The 21,174-nt window shown below is 34.9% G+C and overlaps 1 protein-coding gene and 1 long non-coding RNA gene across 3 annotated transcripts; one reads left to right on the top strand and one right to left on the bottom strand.

Annotated features, from left to right (window-relative positions):
• Positions 1 to 1,878: 1,878 nt before the first annotated feature.
• LOC145797498 (uncharacterized) lies at positions 1,879 to 4,149 on the top strand. Its single transcript, XR_014339039.1, has 3 exons — positions 1,879 to 3,525; positions 3,605 to 3,829; positions 3,997 to 4,149. It is a non-coding gene; the product is annotated as an uncharacterized LOC145797498 (long non-coding RNA).
• A 6,216-nt stretch (positions 4,150 to 10,365) lies between these two features.
• Positions 10,366 to 16,169, bottom strand: LOC114279818 (14-3-3-like protein B). 2 transcript variants are annotated; one of them, XM_028222101.2, is made up of 7 exons: positions 15,946 to 16,169; positions 15,455 to 15,761; positions 15,269 to 15,356; positions 12,783 to 12,892; positions 12,554 to 12,702; positions 10,791 to 10,846; positions 10,366 to 10,628 (listed from the first exon to the last, which is right to left on the bottom strand). In XM_028222101.2, the coding sequence occupies exons 1-7, from the start codon at positions 16,016 to 16,018 to the stop codon at positions 10,626 to 10,628; spliced, it is 786 nt and encodes a 261-aa protein (XP_028077902.2). In that variant the 5' UTR covers positions 16,019 to 16,169; the 3' UTR covers positions 10,366 to 10,625. The 2 variants fall into 2 exon arrangements, with proteins under 2 accessions (XP_028077902.2, XP_028077904.2); XM_028222103.2 differs by having other exon boundaries at positions 10,791 to 10,843; positions 15,946 to 16,167.
• Between the last annotated feature and the right edge of the window lie 5,005 nt (positions 16,170 to 21,174).

Below are 21,174 nucleotides of genomic sequence, written 5' to 3'. Positions count from 1 at the left end.
GTTCCATCTTGACACTCAGCAAGTGATCGACTTCTTTTAGTGTTTTTGTGTTGGTTTTGAAGCGCGTAACAAACGCCTCGGCCAACTGATGCCACCTTTGTATGCTCCCTTCCGGCAACCTCTCGAACCACTTTAAGCCCAGCTCGCCCAAACTTGACGGGAAGATTAGGCACATAAGTCCGTCATTCCGCCTATGTCCGGCCATAACCTGTCGGAAGTGACTCACATGCATGTAAGGGTCGGTTTTTCCGTCATAGAGTGTGAACTTAGGTTGGTGGAAGCCTGCCGGAAGCGGTGTTGTTTCTATATCCAGGGAAAATGGGGTGGCGCTCAGCCTGGCCAAGTCCGTATCTTCAAAGAGCGGCACTGCTTGGCGGGGTGGAGGCATTCCGACCTCCTCACTGGCGTGTACCCCATAAGATAACCGCTGGAGCGCCGGTATTCTCTGTGTTTCGTGCCGGCGGGCCCGCTCCTTTAAGACCGCCCGTAAATCCTCTGACTGAGCGGAGTATGAGTACCTCGACGTCGTCGCCGGACGTGAGGGTTTGTAGGTGCTGTCTTGCGCGCTAGACTTTTCTGCATGCACGTCGGAATCACCAACCTGGTAACTTCTGGTGATGGAAATGGACTGAGTGCGTCGTTGACTCTGATCGCCTGACCGGCGGGATGGGGTGCGCTCACTGTGGTCTCGCACTCCAGCTACACCTTTCCCTTTGACATGCCGCTTAAGATCCTCCATCTCCGCCGCCATCCGCCTGATGACAGCGTCTTGGTCCCTCAACTTGTTTTCCAGTCGCCTGGCGTGCGAGTCTCTCCTCCGCCGGTGACCGTCTGGACTCCGTGAATGACCATGACTCCTTCCGCGCTTATCCCGCGCGTCTCCTGACTGTCCTCCAGTGGACGTCCCCAAGTCAGCCATTGGATGGACGGCAGGAGGTCCCTCTCTCCTTCGGGTATACTCCGAGGTGGCTCCGTCGATGGCGGACAACGGAAACTCGTCGTTGTTCGCCATGGACGGCGATCAGACGAACCTGGAAGACAAGGTTTTGTCTGAAAATCCTTCCCACAGACGGCGCCAATTGTACGGGGAGCAAATATTCCGGCAAGCCCGTACTCCTTTCTTCCGAGCTCCGTCGATGTCCGATCACCTGCGAGCAAGTAACGGTGAGCTACCCGGCGGTGTGTGGCCGGAAAAACCCTCCGACGATCAAGTTAGCACACACCTTAGGATGGATAGAGAGAAGGGAGAGAGTGTTTGAGTGTAAGAATTCCTTACAGAGATGTTCCTGTGTCGTATGGGGGGCGCAGACCTGCTTATATACCCTCTGCGCCCCATATCCACTCCCAGTCAACTTCTGACGCGTAGCTCCGCTATCCCATCTGTCAGCATAAACCATGCCAATCATCACCTAATCTCAACTGCCTGTCATCACAGCTGGAGCTCGGCAGCCGAGCTGCCATATCCGTTGAAGTGCCGCGCTCCATACCCTAGCACTTCACTGGCCAAGACCAAGGAAAACCGGGCTAGGCGGCATCTCGGCTAAGCCTAGCCCGAGGCACCTCCTGGGGTCGGCCTTTCTGCCGGTCAGTCAACTTCCTCGGTTGTCCACGCCTTCCCGGGCGCCGGTCACTCGGCCTATCTGGCTTTGGCCATTCTCGGACCGAGCATCCTGGTCCGACCGAGCACTGCCTTACCGAGCAGTTTCTATTCGGTCCGGGGTGGCACACACTCAGCCCAAACTCTGTCCGGCCCAAGTTCTGGCAGCCCAACTCTAGGCAAAAAGTCGATCATCTCGGACCCACGCATCGTTGGTCCCTCAACTTGCTCGGCCGTTACCTCGACCCAACTCCAGATCACAAATCACCCTCTCAGAATGTATTTTGGGCAGACGCAAGGAGTAGAGCAGCATGGAGTGAGTTTGGTAATGTAGTAACATTTGATATGACATATTTGGTTAATAAATATGACATGCCATTTGCTCCTTTTATTGGAGTGAATCACCATGGACAATCGATATTGCTAGGATGTGGGTTAATCTCAAGTGAAGACATAGAGTCATTTACATGGCTATTTCAATCTTGGCTCACATGCATGTTTGAAAGCCCTCTGAGTGCAATAATCATAGATCAAGACAAAGCTATGCAAAAGGCTATTGCGAAGGTTTTTCCTAATGCACGACACAGGTGGTGCTTGTGGCACATCATGAAAAAGGTGCGCGAAAAATTGAAAAAGTACAAAGAATATGAACCAATCAAATTTGAAATGACAAATGTTGTTTATGATTCATTGACCAAAGAAGAATTTGAAAAAAGATGGGATAGGTTCATTGAGATGTTTGAACTTCAAAGTAATGAGTGGTTACTTGGGTTATATGAAGAGAGACATCGTTGGGTGCCAGCTTTTGTCAAAGATATATTTTGGGCAGGAATGTCAACAACTCAGCGTAGTGAAAGCATGCATGCCTTTTTTGATGGCTATATCAATTCGAAAACCACTTTGAAACAGTTTGTTGAACAGTATGAGGATGCATTGGCAATGAAAATCATGAGGAATTCAATTCTTTTAGTTCATGCATCCCATGTATAAGTCATTACGAGATAGAGAAGCAATTTCAAAGTGTTTAGACGAGAGCAAAATTCAAAGAGTCCCAGCGAGAGATATTAGGAAAGATTTATTGTGATTTGACTACATGTAAAGAAGGTGGTGGCATTTCAGAATATACAATTGATGAATATGTCAAAGTTGGAGAAAGCCATCAACGTGCAACTTTCATTGTTGTTTTTAAGGATGATACAAAAGAAGTTAATTGCAATTGTCAATTATTTGAATTTAGGGGAATATTGTGCAAGCATCAAATCACAGTCTTCATGCATAGAAAGATTGACCAAGTACCGGATAAGTACATATTGAGGAGATGACATAAAAATGTTAAAAGGAGCCACATGAAAGTTTGGATTAGTTATGCCAATTGTTTTAGCAAACCTAAAGCACATCGATTTAATAAAATTTGCAATGCCTTTTATGAGGTTGCCGACTTAGGGGTTGAAACTGATGATAAGTGTGACAAAATGATTGAATGGATACAAGAATTGAAATGAGAGTTCACAAAAGTTGGAGATGTTTGTGGTAGCAAATGCCAAGATCTACAAGTATTCATAATGGTTTTCCCTCATGTGGTGATGGTATAATAATTCCAAAAGAGAGTAGAGTCATTCTTGATCCATTGGCTCTTCGTCAAAAGGGGTGACCTCCATTGAAAAGAAAGCAATCCATCGTTGAAAAAGCTATTAAGAAAAAGAAGGAAAGAAATAAGAAGCAAAAGACCACCACTTATAATGAGGGAAATGGAGTGAAGGTAATCAATATCATACATTTTTTTACTTATTTTATTGATTATTTTTTTGTTACTAACTTTTTTATTTTTAATGCTTAAATAGGACATTGAAGATACTGAAAATGTTCATGTTACAACCTCTACTATGGGTTTTGGTGTGACTAGAACACAAGAGGGTTTTACCTTAAATGTAAGACATTTATTTATTTTAGATACAATGATGTCAATAGGATTAAAGTATAATGGATGCAATATTTTTAACAATGTAGGAGACTGAAATGCAACGATCACAATATATTGGTGGAGAGAGTTTTGCCTTTAATAAGGGATCATTAATGTAGCCGAACATGTCTGCCCATCCAAATTTTATTGGGATACATCAATATTATGATCATCCAAATATGCTATTAGGTGAAAAATATCCATTTCAATCAAGTACAGGAGGACAAGGCCTTGGCATGAACTCGTTTTTCTTCAATGGTAGTGAATCTCAGGTACATAACATGCTCTCCATTTTATTTTATTTATTTTTATATAGATTATTAGGTACAATTTTTTTAAATATGCATCTTATAATTTCTATTATTTTTATTGTGGAGTGATCTTCATCCATCTTTGAGAGCATGTTATGATTTAGCTCCTACTTCCATGCCTTCACCAGAAGAAGAGAAAATTGAAGAGGAACTAAAGATTTGAAGTCAAAATTGAATGATCAAGAAAGACCAAAGATTTGAAGCATGTTATGATTTTGTATGGATGCTTCTTTTTGCTGCTACAATTTTTTTTAATGGACATGTTATATGATGAATGTACATGGTGGAAACACTTTTCCAGCTTTTGTTTTTAATTTGACTCTTGAAACAATCACATTTAGAATCTTGAATGAAGCTTTAGCATTTGACAAATTATAATAATCTTAATTCATAATTTGAAATAGATTTTTGATCATCATTAATTTGGTGAGTGTTACTGCATAAATTTCTTTAAGTTTTAGGATTGTTTAACCATAAATGTTGAACTTTTTTCAATGTTAAAATATAAATTTTTGCAATTTTTTTGCAATGCTAAACTTTTCAATCAACCACAAATAATAAACCATGTAGCAACACAGACAAATTAACCACAAAAATAACACCAGAATTACACAACTTCATTACAAAAAGATATATAATCATTTGATCTTGTTTTACATTCGTAAGTTCATAGACACTGCTACTGATTACATACATTTGTGTACATTTTAAAGATTAAAAAATAATAAATAAAAAATTTGTGTACACTTTCATATAATGCCAAGCAATAATCAAAAAAATACTTGGTTCATATCCTAAAGTGAAGTCTCTGTATCATCATTCTTACTTCATTCATCATCTTTAGCATCTACTAGACCAACACATCTGTAAGAAACACTCAAAGTAAAATGTCAAAAAATTGCATCTTGCATCAGCACATGTCAAGTACAATCTATCAAGACTTTCTGCAAAATCTAATATTTGAACTAGTGCTCGTCACCCGCATTTTTTATTGTCTATTCCGAAACTTTAAGGCACCGACATTGCTTGATCTTATGCTATAAGATGGAATTTTTTCCTATTATTAAAAAAAAACAAAAAATATAAAAATAAAAATCAGTTGATGTGCCATTTAATAAACAAAGTTACAAAGTTACTATTTCTCAAAGGACTTTCAACAAACACCTTGAAGGTGCCACTTTGAAGGTGCCACTAAATAAACAAAGCTACTATTTTCCAATTGATTTTCAACAAACAACTAGAATGCTTCAAAATAGGAAGAAAAAAAAAAGAAAAAAAAAAGGCACAAATCAAACAAGATCCACAAATATTTAACTACAAATGAGAGGTTGAATTGTAAAAATATAAAATCCTAAGATAAATTCTTACAAAAGGATGGAAATGCGGATGTATAGTCAAAATTAATAGTTGAGATGTTGATTTTTGTGCTCTGTAAAAAAATATATATATATTTGAGAAGCTCCTGGTATATTAAGGTAGAGCATCACATATAAAAATAAAAATAAAAATGAGGCAGGGCAGCACAACTTTCATTAAGATTGGAAAAGAGAGCCCAACACAATAATCTTGTACATTGTTTCAACCTTTATTTTTTTTTTTTTGGCAGTGGCTTTGATCCAGTCCAAGATCGGACTGGACCATGTTGTTGGGGTCGTGTAGGCCCACCACGGGTCCTGTTTTGATAATCCGAACCGTTCAATATGTAAAACTCGTCGAATACTATATGCCTGTAAAAAATCACATTGATCGGATATCGATAGTTATGTGAACAAAACAGTTTTTATCAACCGTTAATTGTTTCACCGTCCGTTTTTTTTTATACAAAACTGATTTGATCACATAACTATTGATATCCGATCAACGTGATTTTTTACAGGCATGTAGTACTCGACGAGTTCTACACACTGAACGGTTCGGATTATCAAAACGAGCCCAAAAAATGGGCCTCGTGGACCGAACTGGACGGGTCTAGTCTTAATCTCAACTTGAGACAAGCTGGACCCTTTTTTTTTCTTTCAAGACTTTTAACAAACATTTAGGCTTGTTTGGTTTATGGATTTGAGTAAAAATTTTAAAAAATAAAATAAAAAAAATAGATTAAATATAAATACATTCCATTTATGTTTTACTCACCTATTTATTTTCTTTTCTAAATCTTTATCTAAATTTATGAACCAACCGGGTCATTAGGGATTTGAAATGAAAAATAAAAAGGTGGGACAAATTTTCTTTTTTGAAATCTGACTCAAATCTATAAACCAAACATAAAGTTAGAGTATGAATTTCTCAATTAAAAAAAAAAATTCATTGTTAACTCAAAAAATAATAAACCTAAAAAAATATAATTCCTTGCAAAAATTAGAGGAAAAAAAAGCTTTCCAAAAATTTAAAAATAAATTAAAATTTATAATTTTAACAAGTTAAACTATACAAAAAAAACTAAATCTCATAAATTAAAAACTTACTTGATCAATCATCTTCTTTCCACGCACTCCACTTTCTTCGGCAATTTTTTCATTTCTACGGTGATGACTATTTTGCTTTCATGGATTGAAAGAAGCTGAGGGGTTTTGGCGCTTTTTTTTTTTTTTTTTTTTTTTAATGCTTCTTATCTTTCTACCACGTGAGAACAAAATGAGAGTTGTTTAGTGGTGGTCCCACTAATCGTAGATGGCACTCCAGCTAAGTGTTTTGTCATTTATTTGGTCATTTCTTTGGGCCCTACAATATTACTGAATATATATATATATGTTACACAAATATGGATAATGTTTGAGAACTCGAAAAATACCCTCCCTAATCCCTCTAATGCCTAAAACGACGTCGTTTTGGGCATTTTTTTTTTCTTCTTCTTCTTATTCACGCAGCTCTGAGACAGAGGAAGAGGGAGGGGAGAGAAAGAGAAAGAGGGAGAGGGAGAGAAGAGCTCGTCGCAGGGAAGAGCTCGTCGCCCGCCATCGCAGCTCCTCACCCGCCGTCGCAGCCACTGCCTCTGCCTCTGCCTCCTTCTCCGCCCCCCGCCTCGGCCTCCACACCCCGATTTATTTGGCCCCCTTCAGTCCTTCGGCTTCCTCCTCCTCCTCCTTCCTTCTCTTCTTCTTCTTCCCCCTCCTCCTCCTCCTTCCTTCTCCTTCTTCTGTTTTCTGCAAATTCGGGGGATTCGGGGGTAGCTCTTTCGAGCTACCAAGCATGACCCCACAAATATTTATTTATCTCTCTCATGTATGTAGAAACCCTTATAGCTTGATTTGAAAGTACAAGCTAATGTAGGCAAAAACAGAAGCAAAAGAGTCATTCTTTCTTGTTGAAAAATCTATGGAGGAATCGTTATTGTATAGGGTCATTTTGGAGTTGTTGGGGAAATGAGATTTTAGCTCCATTTAAATTAAAATTTATAAAAAAAATAAAATAGATTAAAATAGTTAATAAAATAAAATATCACATCAAATCTATAATCATTTAATTTTTTCTTTTACAAACATCATATCTAACTACGAAAAAATTCAATCATCTTTCCAAATATAAAAAATTTAACTTACTAAAATAACCAAAAACTAAAATAACCTACTAAAATAATAACTTTCCAAACACCCACTTTGTCTTTCTTGAAAAGTGTACCGAAGAACCATTGTTGTATTTGCCTTCGTTGTAGAGGAAGTACGATGGGAAAATTAGGGTTTCGTTTTGTGGAACTTTCAAAATACAATTCCACTCACTTTTGAGTGTGATGTTTGTTTAGCATTTTCAAAAAATTAATTCCACACTCACTTTTGAAAACTCTTTTCAAGACGGAAAAATTTGGGCTAACTGGTCGTCTCATCAGACATCCTACTAGACATCTTATCGGTCGTCCAATCGGTTGACCAAAACAGCGTTCCTTTTTTTTTCTTTTTTTTTTTTTGCACCTATTATTTTTATATTACAAAAAAAATATATTTGTGAATTTTTTTTAAAATTTTTTATGAACTTTGAATAGAATTTTAGATTGTATGTCTGGTTATGATTTATAAGTTTTGTATCAAATATCATATTTACATCACTCAATTCAAACTTAATTTAAAACTTTTTTCAAAACTCATAACCAAACAAATTTTTCACACTCAAATCATAATTTCAAAACTCACAAACTCAAAATACAACTCTATTCTCAAATCATAATTCTAAAATTCTACCAAACACTACCCAGAGATTCCCCATTAAAGTCTCATTGTTTGTTCCAAAAATAAAAAATAAAAAAAAAATAATCTCCCATTCTACAAATAATTTGGAAACGCAAAGTTACTTTCTCAAGTTTTTATCAATTTCTTTGGATGTTTCGGACTTGTGTATATGCTTGCCCTCGACAAAGTTTCATATGTTAAAAATATTGCTTATTCATAATAGGAATCTAGGATCTATATTGATATTATAAAATCCAACAATGATTCATCCCACTAAAAATATCACCACTAATAGCACTAATGCATTAAAAAAGTAAAAAAAAAAAATACAACTCCAAGACCAAAACATTACATCATTAATGGCGGGACCCACTGCCACCTAATTAGTGGGAGCACTAATTAGTGCTCCCAAGCATTTTTCTATAAAATCCGTTCTCAGTTTAACTAACGAAAAAAAATAATCATATAGATACTCTCAAGAAAAAAAAAACGTAGTAATTATTTACTTGGATAAATTACACTGACATCCTTAAAATTTGATTCAATTACATCTTACTTCTGACGTTTTAAAAATTATATTTTCACCCATATAGTTAATAATCTTTCTATAAACACCTATCTATATAAAAAGCAATAACTTCTAGTAGAAAAGCAAAAGAAAGTACATTAAAAAAACAAAAAAAAAAAGTAAAGAAAAAAGAAAAAAAAACAAAGGGACAAAAGCAAAAAAAAAAATGCATAATTCCAATATCTTCATTCAGTCTAAATAATTACAACAACAAGAAAATAAATATAATTTCTCAAATATCAAAAAGTGATAGATATTAAATTTAAATCTCAGAAGTGCAAAAACAATTTACCCTATTCATTTTTATTAAAATAAGTCATGATTGTGCATGTTCAAAGTTTCTACCACTTGGCCAGGAAACGTAAAATTTTAAGTGTATTTAAAAGCTCAATAATGATAGAAACTATTAATTTTGAAACTCTAAAAAAATTATTAATGATATGACATTCAATAAAAAAAGAAAAAAAATATAACATCAAGGTTAAAATATCAAATCATTTATGATGAATCTACTACCATATCATTAACAGTAACACTAATTAGTACTCTCACTCATTTTCTTTAAAAGCCATCTACCACAAGAGCAAGGATCCTCTAGAGTGATTTTTCTCTAAAGTTTCCTAGAGTGCTCTATTGTGTGGTTGAGATTTATTGGCAAGTCACATCAATTTTTCTGATGTGACTTGCCAGTAAATCTCAACCACACAATGGAGCACTTTAGGAAACTTTAGAAAAATTTTACTCTAGAGGATCCTTGGTGCTACCACAAACCTTTTATGCCCAATCATATACTTGCATTCTCGGTTAGTCATGCAGGCATACTTAGGACATCCCATGTCTACACGTGGCTATAAAATAGTTCTGGCCGCAAAAGCTTCTGAATCACCTGAGTTTCCAGCCAAATATTTGGAAAACAATATTTTAAGTTTTATCAAAACCCAGACTTTCAGATGCAATCACTAATCGTGTTTTGAAAAGTTGATAAAAAATTAATTTTTTATTTTTTATTAAAATTTTTAATTTTTTATAAAATAATTTAAAAAGTTAGTAAAACGTTGAGTTTTAATTTTTTAATTTAACATTTATTTATGATATTAAATCAAATTAAAATGATTAAAATATTCTTACTTAACATAAGAAATTTAATTTTTTATTTTTTTTTGTCATAGACCCCAATTTATAATTTCACACTTGCGTTTTTATAACTTGCCAAATCAATTTTGTTACGTTTTTGCCACTTGCATTGTTGAACCTTTTGACAAAAACGTGACTTTCTATTTTGTTTCCCAAAACGGCAATCCTTAAAATACTCAAAAACCCTAAGCCTCCGTTTAAAAAGTGAGTTGACTTTTTAACTTATTAACTTTTTTAACTATTTTAACTTGAACTAAAATACTTAATTTGGAAAAGACTTTTTAAATTTTTGACTTTTTTTTGTAAGAGAAAAATATAATGATTATAGGTTGAATGTGATGTTTTATTTGTTGTGGCTAAAATAACCTATTTTGTCTTTTGTAACTATATTAGCCCAAAACCACTTGCCAAACACCACCTAAAAAGGTAAATGTATTGACTCCAACCTCTGCCCAACTCGAACCCCAAGTACAATTAAAAGAAAATTTTCTAGAAAATATGTAATCATTCTGATAACCGATAATTATCACCCATGCTAACCACTAGCCACAGCAATACAGGAGTGAATGAACATACATAATAACTGATTTTTTTAAAAAAAGAACATACACAATAAGAAGGAAAAAAATTTAGGATACGGTAAAAGTGACATGAAATATATATAAGCTCGAGAAAACCAAACAGTATAAACTCCATCCGAGCAGTGGCAATCAATTGGCTAAAAGAAGCCCTCTAAAATGCAAATCATAGATCATGTCCAGCAATCGAGCCTGTATTCAAACACACTTTAATATGACACCGAAAAGAAAAAAGAAAAAATATATAATAACAGCACACAGACAACCCCAGGGTGTAGGGCCTTGTCCCCTCTCTTGGACTCAAGGTTCTATCTGCTTCACTGTGAAAGAGAAGAGCCAAATATTAAATGAGAAACCAAACATCAGAATGGAACAACAAGGTTCCAACTGCTTCACTATAAAAAAGATAAATTTAATATTAAATGAGAAACCAAAGTATCAGAATGGAACAATAAAGTGTTAAGAAGTGTGGTTTAACCCACCTCTGCATCCTCAGGCCCACCAGCCTTGGTTGAACCCTCAATCTTCCGGGATTCTTCTGATGCAGTAAACGAAGACAGAGATTAAAAACCAATATGCTTCGGATTCGGATATGGGGATTGGAAGGTAAAAGGCCCATGAGAGAATTTAGGCTTGTTTGCCTCTTTCTTTCTTCTTTCTTATTTTTATTTATTTTTAAATCAACTTGCAAGCAACAGAAACAGAGAATATGAAATTAAACCAAAAATCCAACTTGCTAGTATCATTCACAACAAAATAGATAAACCACCCATGGGCTCAACCTTACATGGTTTCAAAACTAAAATCCATGTCTACCTGATTGAAAGTATACATCATATCTAGACAGTGTAAATATATTAAGGCAATGCTCAGATCTCCAATTTCAATTCGAACCATTCCGCTGTAATTTCAGAGTTGGAATGATTCCACAAGACAAACTCAAGAATTTGTATAAGTTGGTTTTATTTATTTATTTGTTTATAAACTTTCTGTTGATATGTGTGTGTAGACTGCTAAATAACCACTGTGGGTGTAAATGAGCTGAGACAAGTTTGGAGGCACTTGAACTCAATTCAATCAAATCTAAACCATGCTCAAGCTCAACTGGAGTTCAAAAACACTTCATCTGAGTCTGCCTCAATAATAGAGATGAGCTAGACATCTCCCCTAGGAGCTCAAGAACAATAATACCAGAATTCTAACAAAAAGAAAAATACAGCTGAATTTTTAAGTTGAAAACAAACCTATCAATTGAACAGTAGTCAACTGATGCATTTTGACAAAGGTTAAAATAATTTGTTTTGCCTCACCTTTTCTCTTATTTTATATATTCACTTGTTCCCTGCTCTTTCTCTCCTACCAAACATAGCATTAATGCAATCACCAAGTAGAAAATCCCTTAGATTATTCACACATGTATTCATATCTTATGTATTCTACATTAAAATTTTCCATTACTATTTTTTGATGACTCAGTAACCAATAGTTGAACCCTTTACCACAGGTTACAGAAACTATGCCCACAACAAAGTACAGGCACACATAGGTATGGATGAGTATATAGTCACCTATTGTTTCCCACCATACTTAACTGTTGTTAAGTAGGAATGCATTGCCCATTCTTATTCACAACAAACATTACAGTTATCTCTTAACCATTGAAATCAATCGCTTTCTCACCTTAATGATGGACAGACAACCAAGTGAACATCACATATTATAGCAGGCTTCTACTTCATGACTTTTAAACTTATGCTCCATAAAATATATGATAATGATAATAAACTAGATGCACAAGTATTACAACTGGACAGGACACATTGTAATACACATTAGAAATAAATAAGCACCTTTTAGAAATATTCTTTAAAATGGCCTGTCTCAAAATATTTTATAGAATACATTTTGCAGTAATTGTTGCCAAATGCAATTTCTGCATTGTTTTAATGCATTCTGTTTATGAAAAAGGCTGATAAAAAGAATTTTGTTTTTGAAAAAGAGAGAGGAAGAAGGGAAAAAAAAAAAAAATAGCCAAAAATGATAGTAAATGAAACCCTGAATATCCATGAGCTATTATATCATAAATGCTATGCACTACAAAATCCAAAGTTAATTTTAAGAATCTACACCATGTGATTTATATAGAGAATGATAAAATAACAGACCACTGATCCAACAAAAAGCTAACCCGAGGCAACAGGAGTTAAGCTGCAAGATGAACTTATGTGATAATTATTACAATTACCTCCTTCCTCTGGGATGTCGGAAGTCCACAAGGTTAGATTATCCCTGAGGAGCTGCATAATTAAGGTGCTATCTTTGTATGACTCCTCATTCAGAGTATCAAGCTCTGAAATTGCTTCATCAAAAGCTTGCTTTGCAAGGTGACAAGCCCTGAGAAAGGTAGCTCCTAGATCAATTGAGATATAAAAACAGGTTTCTACATTATTCAACTAAATAAAACACCTGCTAACCTTTCAGGTGAACTCATAATCTCATAATAGAAGACCGAGAAATTTAAAGCCAGACCCAACCGGATGGGATGAGTAGGAGGTAACTCGGCCTCTGCTGTAGTCATAGCTTTCTGCAAGCAGATTTAAAAAGAGAACATGAGAGAGAGAGAGAGAGAGAGAGAGAGTGCAACATATTTGTAGCCATATTGTTTAACCAACTAAGTCGGCATCTAAAGTTCCATGAGACATTGTTTTTGTCTGGAACAACCATGGCTACCCAAAAAGGTTGGGCAGAATAGAAGTACACCAAAAAAATAAAAGAATAAAAGAAAAAAACAAACTGCAGTTTACATCGAGGACCAGACTCCCATTTTCTATAGAAGTCATCTTTCAGCTGTTAAGAAGACCACTACCTGGTTCAAACTTTTCAAGACCTAACTGTAAAAGAGAGTAATGAGGAAAAGCCAATGAGAAAACTATTATGGAGTACGCAATGCAGAAATCATTTGATCAATTACCAATCCTTATATGCCATAGCCATCTTTCAGTTTTTTATCCTTTCAATTTTGTGGTGTATTGATACTCCACAAACCTTATTTTTAAGTAGCCTGCAGTTGTTCTCCTTTCAGCAGAGAATAAATACTGTTTGACTATGAAAGTAGAGGATGCGAAACTATGAAACAGTATTTGTTCTCTTCCCAAAGGAGAACATGTTCAACATAAAAAGTACCTGTGTTACATGGACTCTTCTATTTCTCCCACCGGATATGACATGGGTAAGGGTGAAGGATATGTATCCGACACTCGGATCCTTTAATTTGTTACAATATTTGAGAAGAAGAAACTCGCATTTGTTAGTAAAGCAATATTTTTAGCCTCTCGCATGAATTAGATATAGAAATTTCATATTTTTCCTGAATCCTATTCGATTCAAGTATATTTCTATATAATTTAAAACATTTCATCTTAGAATATTATATACTATGAAATATATTTATGTGTGTGTATATGACACGTCCCTGCACCCATATCCAATTTTGGATACGTATCCCAAGATCCAAAGATTTAAATTTATGAAGGTCTGACGCTTGGATACACACCCACACCCGATACTCGTACCTGAGTCCATGTAACAAAGCAAAGTACTAGTATCCATGGATTTTCTTTTACAATAGTCTATCTATCTATGGTACTTGAAGTACCATACAAAGTACAAGTACCCAATATTGGGTACATGTTCAACATGTTTTTCAAAATACTCATGCTTCATAGACATGAAAAGAGTAGGTAAGATGAGAAATCTTCTAAAAGAAAATCATTCAAATAAGGGGTTGTTTGGCAATTGGCTATTTTAGCCAAAAGGAAAGGCCAAAAAGCCAAAATGTTTTCAAAATCATAAAAAAATGGTAAAAGACTCCTTCGCTTTCACTCCATTTTTTGCACGATTTCCGTAAAAAGCCAAAAAGTCCTTCCCAAACGTTTTGATTTTTTTCACCTCATATATTTTAGTCAAAAAGTCAAAAAACTACTAAAATAGCCACTTTCCAAATGCGCCCTAAATAAAGAGTAAGAAAGACTCTATCCAGAGATCTTCTCTTTTATATTTTAGCCTATGTGGTAATGGTTAAGAAACCTCAACAAAAAGTCAACTCATTATTAGAAGCAACGACCAAAACTCAGAGCAAACCAAAACTTCAGCCTAAATAAAATACAACCAGCCAGTCTCTGCCTCTGGTATAGAGAGACAACATAACCAGACTGCTTTGTGAAAATACTGGCAATTCCTAATTGGCCTGTGTTGTCAGAAGCAAGTACGCATCCATCAAAGACTCGTCAGTTTCACCATGTTCAAAGAATGCCAAATGCTCATAGCACTTTTCTTCTCTTTAAGAATATGCCACGAAAATAAAAATGCAAAAAGGATCTATTGGAATTCCATCTAACTCATTATTACTGATAGAAGCCCAAAAAGGAATTGAGAACAAAGGACATTAATCACATGCTAAACAACCTTACAAAATGAGAAACCTTGGCAGGCAAACATTAATACATGGTAGCATGTCACCACGCTTCTTATGCTAAAGGACCCAAAAAAAACACCAAGTTGACAACGTAATTGCCATTTGGATGTCTAGAGGGGAAGAAGCTAAATAATCTGTTGGCCAATAAGATTTCATAAGAAATAAAAAGTGTAATTTTAAAAGATTATTCCAAGATCAAGAACAACTTCATTTCAATTTTTTTTTTTTTTTTTTTGGATAAGAACAACTTCATTTCAATAGAAACTTTAAACAGAAAATGTTAAATACAAATGATAATTCAACCGCATATTTGGCAAAGACAGATAATCAAGCTAAAAGAAAGTTCAATGACTTCAAAGTGAACAACTTCATTCACACAATGTCATTGGAAATTAGGAAATCAACACAGAAAAAAGAGGCCACAAATCCAAACTTCACATAAAAGTGAATAAATAAATAAATGGAATAAACGAAAGGATCGCATACTTGATAGGCTTTCATCGAAAGATCTGCAACCTCTTTCCTCTCATTACCAGACTTGAATTCGGCAAGATACCGATAATAGTCCCCTTTCCTACACCCATCACAGAAAAAGCTCCAACCTGAATTTCCTCACAAACCCAAAAACAAAAACAAAAACAAAAAAAAGACAATAAAAAAATGAGCTTTCACATTTTGTAGTAAAACACAGTGGATTCTCCATTGGAAGATGAAGGAATGAGATGCTCATCGATCACGTTCATGATATCTTTGCAAATGTCGGCGAGCTCCGATTCAACCTTGTGTCTATACTCCTTGATCCTCTTGGCGTTCAGATCGTTCCCTCTTGACTCCTCCTTCTGCTCAATCGAAGATAGAATCCTCCACGATGCTCTCCGAGCCCCGATCACATTCTTGTATCCAACAGAGAGCAAATTTCTTTCCTCAACCGTCAATGCTACGTCCAGATTCGCAACATTCTTCATCGAATCAACCATTTCTGTCAATTTCAAGCAAAATTAAAAATTAAGAAAAAAAAAAGAAAAAGAAAAAGAAAAAAAGAAAGTAGCTTTAAACAACTCATATGAAATAAGTTGCGTGGAGTTCAAAACAATTAGTTGCTTTTTGTACATTTTCTCGGTAAACAAACAGAGGAATTAAGTGAGAAAGAAAGAAACCCTAACCATCGTAGCGCTCGGCCTGTTCGGCGAGCTTGGCGATGTAGACGAAGTTATCGCGCTCTTTGGATGAAGCCATGGCCGATCTGAGATATAGTAAAGGGTTTTGGTGGGGTTTCTCCTCTCCCTGGGTTTGACGACAGGAGATTCTCTTTCTATGTTGTCCGATGACGATTTTGGCGGAGGAGAGAGAAAATGGGCATTGCCCTTTGTAATCAGATCTGATTTGAACAGTGTTTTTTTAAAGTAATTTTTTGATTTTTTAATTAAAATACGTAAAAAAATTAATATATTTAGAATAAATTTTTAATTTTTTATAAAAATATGTGAAAAAAATAAAAATAAAAATAAAAATAAAGATAATTTTTTTTAACATTTTAATATAAATTATTGATTTTTTTTTTAATAATTTTTTTTTTTATTTTTTAATAATTTTTTATTTTTTTAATAATTTTTTTTATTTTTTAACTTAAAAAAATCACTCGCCAAACCAGGCGAATCACCCCCTCATTCCCCTCTCCTCCTTTTGCCTTCTTTAAGCATTTACACCCTTTAAAGGAATTAAGAGGAAAATATTTAAAATAAAAAAAGAAAAAAAACATTAAATACTGTTTGGGAATAAGTTATTTTAATTTAAAAATTACTATATATTACCACATTATATTTTTTACTTTTTTTGTATAATTTTTTATAAAAATTTTTAAAAATAATTAAAATAGTCAATTGTCAAATCACCTCTAAAAGTATGTGAAATAAGTAAAGTATCCCCACTAGTTTACTTAAATTTTACTTTAAAATATTATTAAAAAAATTATTTTTTATTTTAAAAATCACTTTTTCATTTACTTTTCCTGTCAAACTCTCTAATTTTTCTTTATTCTATTAAAATAATCTTTTCAATTACTTTTAAATTTAAATATTTTTTTAATAATAAAATAATGAAGGAAAATGTAACAACCCCGACCTACAATTAGCTTATAATTTGTAATTAAAGATGCCTAATAAGTAATTAAGATGAAATTTTATGTTCATTGCATGTATAATATGTTATTTGCATTTATATATGTCTGTCGTAGAAATATCTGTTTACGTTTCTGTTCTGTTTGGTGAATCGAAGGCCTTATCGTCATCTGATCACGAAATTAACTTGATTTATATGTTATTTAGAATTTTTAAAACATTATGGTAGGTTCAATTGAAATTCGATTCATAACTAAATAATTAAAATAAAATAATATCAATGGATTAGCCTTAACTCAACTTAATTAACTAATACTAATCAAGTTTATATAAGGCCAAATTGACTCTTGAATATTGCATACACCTTCATTATCGTAATCTTCTTCAACAAAACGTAAGAGAGAGAGAGAGAAGAGGAGACTTGAGATCAAACAAGGGAAATTGAAGAGAAATTGGAAGAATTAGCTTGAAAACTCAAACAATTAGCCATCTAGAGCACAATTGAGAAGCCAAGGTAAGAGTTAAACCCTTTAGTTATGTAATTGAGTTAGCTAATGTTAGAATTCAAGTGAATTGAGAGACAAATCACAAGAATTAAGCTAAAATTTAAGAATTAAGACTCAAACCATGCATGTATGCATAGTTCTCCAAGAAATCTTACATGCATGTCATAGTTTTAGCTTAATTTTGGAAGTTCATCACATTTCACATGTTTTTACCTCATTTCATTATGTTTTGAAAGGTTAAAACTCATATCATTACATGCATGTCATGTTTTCAATATTTCAAGTTTGGTTTTATACAATTGGTATGCTTTTAGACTTTGATTTTGCGAAATGATTTTGAATTCACCATGTTTTACAAGTTTACATGTGTTTCCTCAAGTTTTGGGCCCAAAAATATATGTTTTGTTAGTTTGCATTTAAGCTTTGAACTTGAATCATCAATCTGGAAATTCCAAAATTTGCACCTTTCGCTCGAGCTGTGGAGCCTGCGCTCAAGTAGAGAATGTGAGCTCTTAGTACTTTTCCAGAGTTTGGGGGTTAGCTCAAGCGGTAGAATTTGCACTTGAGCGACCACCCTTATTTTTTACCCTTCGCTAGAGCAACAGAAATTGCTCTCGAGCGTAAAATAAGAGCTTCTAGAAGTTTTACAGACTTTTACAAACCGCTCGAGCAGAGACCCTTTTTACTCAGTCTTGTGCTCGAGCGACCATCGAGCGTCCATCGAGCAGAAAAATCATGCAACCAATACTTTTGCAGACCTTACAAGCCGCTCGAGGGACAGAAGTTGTGCTCGAGCGGTGTTACAACCCAAACCCGCCCCTATAGGTTTAGCATCGTAACTGGCCAGTAATCCTCAGAATACCAAAGGCCTCTGACCTGAATATCATCAAATATAAGGGCCTGTGAAAGCAAATATATAAAATACATTGTCCATAAAGCTGTGCTGACGTATATGAGACGGAAATTTAAAAACCAAAACTTTATATACATAGGCATGACGCCATACATATAGTGGTCCTAGTCACATTTATTACAAAAATACAAAAGGGAACTAAACCCATATACAGATAAACAAAAGCTTGTTCATGTATCAAAAGAAAACCAAGTCTTAAACGTTCACAAAACATGACCCCGAGGCTTGACTTAATCAACAACCTCCTCGAGAGGGACAATGGTTGGCCAACAAAACAGAGACTCCAGGTTATCAACTTTGAGTCTGGTCACGCGCCTGGTCTCCTACATACATAATATAAATAGTGAGCAAAACCTAGTGAATAATAACAAAGTAAAGGTTTCCATGAATTATGTCTAGTCTTGTATCATATCAATTAGAGAGATAAGCATAGTCATATAAAAAACAGAGCCATATTCTTATTCGTATTCAAATCATATGTGGTGCATCCATTAGCATTAACATATCATGTTTGGTCAAGCATATCAAGTTCCATGATAGAACCTCTGGTACCGGATAACATATCTCATACATGAGCTACGGTATTATTCCCCTGGGCGAGGGCCTCATAACCATAAGCCATAGTATTGTTTCCTCTAGGCGAGGGCCTCTACTAAGGATACCACATAGACATTTCAAAGAAGTGGGTCATCATTCATGTAATCACTACATAGCCTTTTGTATCATTCAAAAACAATTTGTATCATATCATAATATTCAAAAAGTACTTCATATCAAACATAATTTTACTAAGTTATTACTTATAGATTGTTACATAGATAGCTCGATAACAACAAATGGATCAACAGCTTACGGCGCGTGACCTATACAAACATACTAGATGCACAAACTAAAACACACGATCATATTATGCTTAACTCATTTCATTTCATTCCTTGTGTGTTTCTAAGTCTTATCCTCATTATTATGTCTTAATTTTGGCCTAGGAATGCCTAGGATGCAATGAAGATGCTAAAATGCACTTGGAAACTCTTAGGCATATATGCCGAAAACAGGGTCCTCGCTTGAGCGCAACCTCCCTCGCTCGAGCGGAGGTTCATGAGTGGTTGCTCGAGCTTAACTTCTTTCACTCGAGCGGTCTGTAAATTTTACAAAAGTACTGGTTGTGTGATTTCTCCGCTCGACGGTCGCTCGAGTGCAACAATTGTCGCTCAAGCGGTCTATAAAACATGTGAACTTGTGGGAGAATGCATTTACGTTCGAGCTAGCTTTTGGTCGCTCAAGCGGAAGTGTAAAAAAATAAACTTGGTTGCTTGAGCGCAGGATCTGTCGCTCGAGCGGTGATGTCGAATTCTGAAATTTCCAAATTCACCTCCAAGCTTCAAAACCCATCTTTAACCTTTTAAAACACATCAGTTGGGCCCAAAACTTAAGAAAACAAGTCTAAACTCGGAAAACATAGAGAATTAAAGATCATTTCATGAAATTAAGGCCCATAAGGATGTCAATTATACAAACTCAAGCTTGAAATGTGAAAACATAACATGAACATGACATGCATGCAATGATTTGCGCTCCAAGTTTCCAAATCATGAGCAAATGAGATGTTTAGGTCAAAAACATGTTGAATTTCTTGAACAAAACCAAGATATGGACATGCATGTGGAAATTCTTGAGAATCAACTTACAAAATTATGAGAATTATATATTCATGCATGAGATGTTCTTCTTTACTACTTCCTTAGTTCAATTCATGCATCTCATGGCCTAATTCTTTGAATGCAAACACTAACCATTACAAGACTAGAGGCTTGAATGCTCACCTTAGATGCTTAATTGAACTCTAATGGGCTAATTGTGTGAGTTTCCAAGTCAAATCCTCCAAATCTTTACAAGACTCAAGCTTGAACTCAACTTCTCCTAGGTCTCTCTCTCCCTCCCACGTTTGGTGAGTACAAAGATGATCAACAAAATGGCTTCTATAGGCTATTTTGGCCTTATATAGGCCCACTTAGTTTAGTTTAATTAAACTTGGCTTAAGCCAATTACATGGACATTATTTATTCTAATTTAATCATTCCGAATCGAATTTTAATTAAACCTACCATAAAATTCTAAAAATTTCACATAACACATACACCAAGTCAATTTCATGATCGGATGCCGATAATGCCTTTAATTCACAAAATATAACAGAATCTTAAACAGATATTCTTACAATAAACAAATCGAAATACAAATAATGTAACACACATGCAATTAATTTAGAATTTCATCTTAATTACCTATTAGGCATAATTAATCATGGTTTATCAGCTAATCATAGGTTGTGGTTGTTACAAGCGGACTGTCTTATTTTTAAAAATTTGACTAAGTGTTCTAAAGTACGTTTTGGCATCCTTATTGCATCTTAGGCATTCCTAAGCCCTAATTAAGACATAATAATGAGGATAAAGGCTAGAAACACACTAAGAATGAAATGGAATGAGTTACGTACTATCCGAGTGTGTGTTTCAATATGTGTATCTGTTATATGTTTGTGTAGGTCACGCGCCGTGAGCTGTTAGATCCATTTGTTCTGCTATCGAAGCTATCTGTGAGTAACATCTCCGTAAAGCTATGTTTGATTATAGGTATTTTCTGATTGAAATGATACGATTTGTTTATGAAATGCTATTTTGAGATTACATGAATGATAGCCCAATTCTTTGAAATGTATTTGTGGTATCCTTAGCAAAGGCCCTCGCCTAAAAGAGATAATAATGTGGCTTATGGTCATAAAGCCCTCGCTTAGGGAAAACAATACCGTGGCATAAGGCCCTTGTCCGGAGAAAACAATACCGTGGCATGAGGCTT

Source organism: Camellia sinensis, chromosome 8 (genome assembly GCF_055761805.1).
Source record: "Camellia sinensis isolate YWXY chromosome 8, ASM5576180v1, whole genome shotgun sequence".
Taxonomy (NCBI): Eukaryota; Viridiplantae; Streptophyta; class Magnoliopsida; order Ericales; family Theaceae; genus Camellia; species Camellia sinensis.
Note: the sequence above shows the minus strand (reverse complement) of the source record. Positions and strands in the feature narration are given on the sequence as shown.